The sequence below is a fragment of the Silene latifolia genome, unplaced genomic scaffold (genome assembly GCF_048544455.1).
Source record: "Silene latifolia isolate original U9 population unplaced genomic scaffold, ASM4854445v1 scaffold_333, whole genome shotgun sequence".
Classification (NCBI taxonomy): Eukaryota; Viridiplantae; Streptophyta; class Magnoliopsida; order Caryophyllales; family Caryophyllaceae; genus Silene; species Silene latifolia.
In genome coordinates, this window is record NW_027413265.1 from 124907 (window position 1) to 132134 (window position 7228).

The window sequence follows — 7228 nt, forward strand, 5'->3', positions numbered from 1 at the left end:
CTAATTACAAACAAATGAACTTAAAACAATTAGTTCATAATCATTTTCAAAACTATTCATGTCAATCTTGCAAAACCGAACCCGACATCGAATATTGTCAAAATAATGACGATTATTCAAGTCTCGTTCTTCAAATTAGCACAAAAGCGGTCTAAACGGCCTTTTCAAATCAAGATGGGTTTAAACACCCATTTTTCAATACATTTTATAAACCTTTTCAATGATCAGAAGACGTCTTCCATCGTCTCTTGACCCGCGCCTAAACAGGCCACTTATTTTTCTATTTTCAAATCAGGGCATACCCATTTGCATCGCCTGAAGGCTCACGCCTCTTATGGCTGCCTGATGCAGCTGCTGTTCCCATTCCAGCATTTGTCCAGGACGATCCATACTTCGGCTAACCCGAATACAGGACGGATCAGATGATAAATCTGCTCATTTTACATCACATTTGCAAAACGCCTTACTAAGACAAATGGATCACGTTATGCACCATAAACCTAATTTGGTAAATGGATGTTTAATTTCTTTTTTTTTTTTTGGTGAAATGTGAAATATATTATAGCTCATAAATAATGTAATTCAGTACAAATCATCACACCAATCTACTAATTACAAATCAACAGATTCCAAAAGTGGCAGAACTCTAATCATACTTAGGTTCCCAGGCAAACTTGTGAGCTTTCGCAGACCAGATTCTATCCCTACACCTCCTGGTGACATCCAATTTGACCTTCATTATAAGTGCAGCAGGAGTGATCAGCATGGCTTCCAATCTACAAATATTCCTGGCATTCCAAATGTGATACCAAACTGCCACAATGGCAGCATAAACAATTTGTTTCTTCATAAGAGACTTACATCTCCACTTTAAACACCAATCAATGAGTCCAACAGAAGGTAGGTCAATCTCAAGCCAGCCACACAGAAGAGCCCAACATAGCTTACTAAACTGATAGTCATAGAGTAAGTGTTGATGAGTCTCTAAATGTGAGTGACAAAAGAAACAAGACCCATCAGTTACGATTCCAAACTTAAGTAGCCTTTCTCTTGTCATGAGTCTCTCTTGTACAACCAACCAGCCAATGAATGAGTGCTTTGGTATACTGGTTTGATTCCAAATAAGAGGGTACCACTTCACCTTAGATTGCTGACCACATAACCATTTATAGCCACTGGACACAGAATAAACACCCTTGTTGTCATTCCACTGTCCATTTAGAAAACCAGGCTTCAGAGTGTCTCTGACCTGGCAAATCTTACGCCAAGTTCAGCTAGAATTAGCAGTAGGAGTGTACTCTTGCCAATCCTTGCCCTTCATATAGATATGGTCAACCCATCTTATCTACATATGATCTGATTTAGCTGCCAACCACCAAGTATATTTACCAATGACAGCCTGATTCCAAACCCTAGCATTCACAATGTTCAAACCCCCATACCTCTTCTCATTGCAAATCTTATCCCATGAGACAGCAGGGGATTTCAAATACTGATCAGAATCAGATCAGAGATAGTTCCTACAGATCCCCTCAATCCTATCAATAACAGTGAGAGGAATCACAAAGACTCTAGCCCAAAATGAATGCAACTGAGTCAAAACAGGCCTAATGAGGACAAGCCTGCCTGCATAGCTAAGTTTTTTGGCCCCCCATCCCCTGATTCTTCCAACCACCTTCTCCACGAGTCTGGTACAATCACCTACAACCATCCTCTTGTAGAAGATAGGAATACCCATGTAACGAAAAGGGAAAGTTCCAATCTTAAAGCCAGATAGCTGTATAATATGGTCCACCTCAGCAGAAGCCATACCATTAAAATATATCTCAGATTTCTCATTGTTCATAGCTAAATCTGAGGCAGCAGAGAAATTAGCAAAAATTCTAAGGATAATAGTAATGGAGCCCCTATCCCCTCTGCAAAACATCAACAGATCATCTGCAAAGCATAAATGAGTCAAGTGCAAAGGCCTGCATAATGGGTGATAATTAAAATCCATTCTACTGGTGACATCATTGAGGACCCTACTCAAATACTCCATTCCAATAGTAAATAAGAGGGGCGACAGAGGGTCACCTTGTCTGATCCCTCTTTTCCTTTGGAAGTACCCAAAAGTAGACCCATTAAGAGAAATGGTGAACCATGGAGTAGACACACATTCCATAATCCACTTAACCAACTTGTCAGGGAACTTCAAAGCTTGTAACATCTGCTCAATAAAATTCCACTCCACAGAATCATACGCTTTTTTCAAATCCACTTTCATGATGCATCTAGGGGAGCAAGCTTTTCTCTTGTAAAGTCTTACCAGGTCATGGCAAATTAGAATATTATCCACAATGTCCCTACCCTTAATAAACGCACTCTGAGTTTCAGAAATGACAGAAGGTAGCACAGCAGCAATCCTGTTGCATATAACTTTGGAGATAATCTTATAGACCACATTGCAGCAAGCAATGGGTCTAAAGTCAGCAACAGTCTCAGGTCTAGCTTTCTTTGGTATGAGAGTAAGAGTAGTTGTGTTGATCTGCTTCAACAATTTCCCATAAACAAAAAATTCTTGCACAACATCAACCACATCATTACCAATAATATCCTTAGCATCTTTAAAAAATTGGGAAGTGTACCCATCAGGTCCAGGGGCCTTATTAGCAGGTATAGCTTGCAAGGCATCATGAATCTCCTGGGCAGTAACCTCCTTAATCAGATCAACACATTGTTCCTCAGAGACCACTCTGCCTTTATGGACAGTAGGGAAATGAACAGCTTTGACAGGCTTACTAGTACCCAACAACTCTTTATAGTAGCTGATAAAAGCATTCTCAATATCCTCAGTTTGATGGCATTGGTGTCCATTCATATCTTTAATACTCAAAATTCTATTCTGTAATCTCCTAGCTTTGATAATACTGTGAAAATAATTAGTATTATCATCACCTTCAGTCATCCATTGAACTTTAGCTTTCTGACTTAAAAAACTCCTTCTGGCCTCCTGCAGCAATTTGAAACTCTCACAGGCAGCTTTCTCCTCAACTTGAACCTCAAGGTTTAAAGGATCATCATGGAGCTTCTTTTGCATAGAGAACATATGCATTTGAGCCATTTGAGCAGATGTCTCAATATTGGCAAATGCACTCCCATTGAGTCTTTTCAGAGGTAATTTTAACCATTTGAGCTTCTTGATAAGTTGAAACATCTTATACCCCTCCACTTCAGAATCCCAAATCTCCTGGACAGTGTGCAAGAAATCAGGGTCCTTACCCCACATGTTGAAGTATTTGAAATTTCCTTTCCTTCTTATATCATGAGGAGCCAACAAGATAGTGCAGGGGCAATGATCAAAAAGGCCCTCAGGATGGAACATAATGCTGACATCAGGAAACTGCAAAAGCCACTCATCATTACTCATCACCCTATCAATTCTACTGAACACCATACTACCTGGGTCATGCTTATTATTCCATGTAAAATAAGCCCCATGTGCAGGAACATCTACTAGACCACACTCAGCCATACACTTCTGGAAATCCTTGATCTCATAATTAGTAACCTCAGACCCCAATCTTTCATTGAGTGCTAAAACATTATTAAAATAACCCATGACCACCCAAGGACCATTAACCAACGTATTCATTATAGACAAGGAATTCCATAATGACAATCTCTCATTTACCCAGTTAAATCCATAAACCATAGAGAGCCACCAAGTAATGCCAGTCTGTAAGGAAGTAACCTTGGAATGAATGACCTGAGGTTCACTAGCAAGGATGTCAACACTAAAGATAGCAGGATCCCAAATTACCCAAATCCTACCACCATCATGAACAGAATTATTATGAGCTACCTTCCAATTATTTCCAAGCTCTTGATGGACCTTATTGATAAAAACAGTTTTAACTCTAGTTTCTAACAACCCACATAAACCTACTTTATTAGTATGCAAGAACCATTTAATATCAGCCTGCTTATTCATACTATTCATACCCCTAACATTCCAGAAATGGATGTTTAATTTCCGTCTTGCATGCAAATCAACATTAAATCCAACTCGACAGCAAATACTTGATATTTGGATTAAAACAACCGACATAGAAAGCTCACATGTTAGGTTTAAACTAATGGATGCGCATTCATGCATTAACCCGTTTTATCAACTTTTGCATTTAACCAACCAAGATCGATCAGTAGAGGCCGCTACCGTGGGCGGGAATGGGTGTCCGATTAAAGGGCTTCCCAATACGTACCTTCACCTCTTACTCAGAAACTTTGGATAGTGGACGACCTTATCTAGGGCGTACGAGAGTCATTCTAGAGATAGGATGCTAAAGAGGGATGATTCCTTATCTTTAGTACCTATGTCAAACACCGCTTTTTGCCTTGGTTGACCTAGGTATAAAGTGGATTCGAACGGGTTCCAAGCATCTCACAAATGCTTGGTGGTGACTCCAAACATCTCTCGTATCGTTTCGAGACCCTTGCCGAGACGAAACCGACCGATCTAAAATGATCGGGTCGAAATCATTTTACGCCGCCGAGCATGGCTTTCAAAAGAGACTGCTGCCGTGTCCACATATCGTTAGGCATCCGCAGGTGGGCCATGTCCAAAGAAGGATCCTGTTAGGTGTTTTTTTGTATAGTTGCTCTTGGTTTATCGCGAATGGATCTTTGTCCTCTTGTATCAGAGTTACGAGGGAATTCGTTTTTGGTTTTGTTGTTGAGGATGGCTTGGTACCAAGGTTCGACATGGTTTTCCTCGTTGTTGTTCATGGCGCAGATGTGAGCTGGCTCGCTCCTTCTCTCGACACACAAGGGCATGGATGTCATGTCGTCAGGTATGTTGACGAGTGCGGTAATTTTTGCTAGGGCATCCGTGAATTGGTTTTCTTCCCATGGCAAGTGCAAGTAGTCAATTTGGTCGATGAATTCGGCTTCCTGGTTAATTTTTGCTTGGTATGGTGCTGGGTTATCGCTTCGGATTTTCCATGATTCAGACACTTGATTGATGATGAGTGAGGAATCGCCGTGGACTCTCAACCTCTTGATTCAAAGTGTTATGGCTGCTTGTAGGCCGATGAGGAATCGTCGTGGACTCTCAACCTCTTGATTCAGACTTGTGTTTCATCAAGGAATTATAAACACAACCATATCTAGTGAAATTATTCGTAAATGTTATGAAATACTGAAATCCACCTCTAGTAATATGACTCATTGGACCACAAACATCAGAATGTATAAGGCGTAATAAATCAGTTCCCTCTACCCATTCACGATAACCCGTAAAAGGCCTAATACTAAAAGGCGTGAAGTTGACCCTAACCTGAATTGGCTCGACCCAATATATCCCGGCCCAAATTTTTATTGTTATATACTAAATAACTTGACAATAATTGACCCGAAAATGATTTGAACCCGAAATAACCCGACCGACCCTACCTGAACACTTACAAACTCGAAATTGACCAGACCCGATCCGAATAGACCCACCCAACCCGGTTGACCTATTTGTCAGGTCCTAGTCGTCGTGCAACCATAACGTGAATTTTGTTTTTTTTGAAATCTCAAATAAGGACAAAACTGTTTAAATCAACTAAAATATAATGTAATTGATGATAAATAAAATTACTTGTTGAATATGTAACAAGCTGAATTCATAATTAAAGAAAATAACAATATTATACCCCCTTCTATTCTCTATGTTGTTCCACATTTGTTTTTGGATAATATTTAGTGGGATGATGATATGTGGATGTAAATGAAAGTAAGAGAAAGAATGTGGGTTCATAAGTTACTATAACTATAAAAAAAAAAAGACAAATAAGAAAAGTGGAAGATATTTGTGAATTTGCCGTTTTAGGAAATGTGAAAGATGTTTAGAGGGGAGATATAATTAAACTAAGTCTAACAAAAATAATAGGTCAAAGGTCGCAGAATCACCGATATGAATCCGACTCTGTACTAAAATCCAATGACTATTATTTACTAGATTTCATGCTCGTGCATTGCACGGTATTTAAAAAAGTTCTATTTAATATCGAGTTATTTATTTTGAAGTGTTAAGTTGTTCCGTACTTCCATTTTATGTGTAAAGTTGTTTTAGTAACACACTAACATTAGAACTGAATATTGTGATTTGCGAGATTTCGTTTCAAATGAAATAAACAAATTTTAGATGAACATTTCATTAATTTGCCTTCAGTACTATAGAAGGAGATTGATCTACACAAAATCTCATTTGTGACGGCACGTATCCGTCACTTTGGAGTGACGGATACCATTTTCCCTCACAAATGACCCAAATAGAGGAGAGAGGGAAGCACATGGGGGTGCCTCCACCTTGTCCCCCCTATCCGTTTTGTGAGTGGCATTATCCGTCACTTGCTCCGACCCGTCTTCAGTAAGACTAATTGATTGATCTATCTAACAGTACGTGCACTGAGATGAACATAACATCAACAAAACCAGTTGTGTACATATTAAACACGAAATAAAAGACTAAAATAAAATCTTTTCGAAAGTGCACATTGATATTTTGTGTTTGGTTTATAGGGATGTCATATTCGCAAATCTCAAATAGAGGTGAATAGTGAACTCAAACATTCTTGTTAGAGATGATATTTGGTTAACTTTAGCGATTTTGCATTATTGTTTACTCCTACTTATCATACTCTGTAATTCATTATCACATTTTGATAGGCCGATTATCTCATTTACACTAATCTCTAAAACATGTGAGTAAATGATATTTTATCACTTTTCGTTGCCAATCCTCAATTACATAATATGTTTATCATTTTTTGATAACTGAGTAAGTTGCTACTACATTATCTATAAATGTCATACGTAAAATAATGTAATGTAGAGTAAGTTGCTAGTTTGCTGATTATCTTTACACTAAATTTGGTTCCTTATTTAAATTAGTTGTTTTTGTAGTATGTCCGTCTCTAAGTCAAACTCCACATATTATGAATTGCCATAACTTTTCACGTGATAAATTAATTAAGGTTGGATGAATGTTGTAATAATCTTAATTAACAAATTTATAATACTCCCTCCAATCCAATCCGATCCAATTTAAAGGTAACATTTACTTTTAATATGCATGTTTGGTTAATTGTTAGCAAATTTGCATTATAGTGTACTCCCACTTATCATAACTTATTATTACATATCGAGATGTCGAATATCTCATTAACACCGATCCCCAAAATATGTGTGAAAATGTTACTTT

At 38.3% G+C, this 7228-nt stretch overlaps 1 protein-coding gene across 1 annotated transcript; it reads right to left on the reverse strand.

Annotated features, from left to right (window-relative positions):
• Positions 1 to 646: 646 nt before the first annotated feature.
• LOC141639315 (uncharacterized) lies at positions 647 to 1419 on the reverse strand. Its single transcript, XM_074448472.1, has 2 exons — positions 1390 to 1419; positions 647 to 1249 (listed from the first exon to the last, which is right to left on the reverse strand). Exons 1-2 carry the CDS (start codon positions 1417 to 1419, stop codon positions 647 to 649), a joined length of 633 nt encoding a protein of 210 aa, XP_074304573.1.
• Positions 1420 to 7228: the final 5809 nt, after the last annotated feature.

Coding starts and splice junctions, on each gene's coding strand:
- LOC141639315 (XM_074448472.1), bottom strand. CDS start 1,419: ATGCTAGGGTTTGGAATCAGGCTGTCATTG. Junction 1,250..1,389: donor TTGGAATCAGGCTGTCATTG/GTAAATATACTT, acceptor AAGATTTGCCAG/GTCAGAGACACTCTGAAGCC.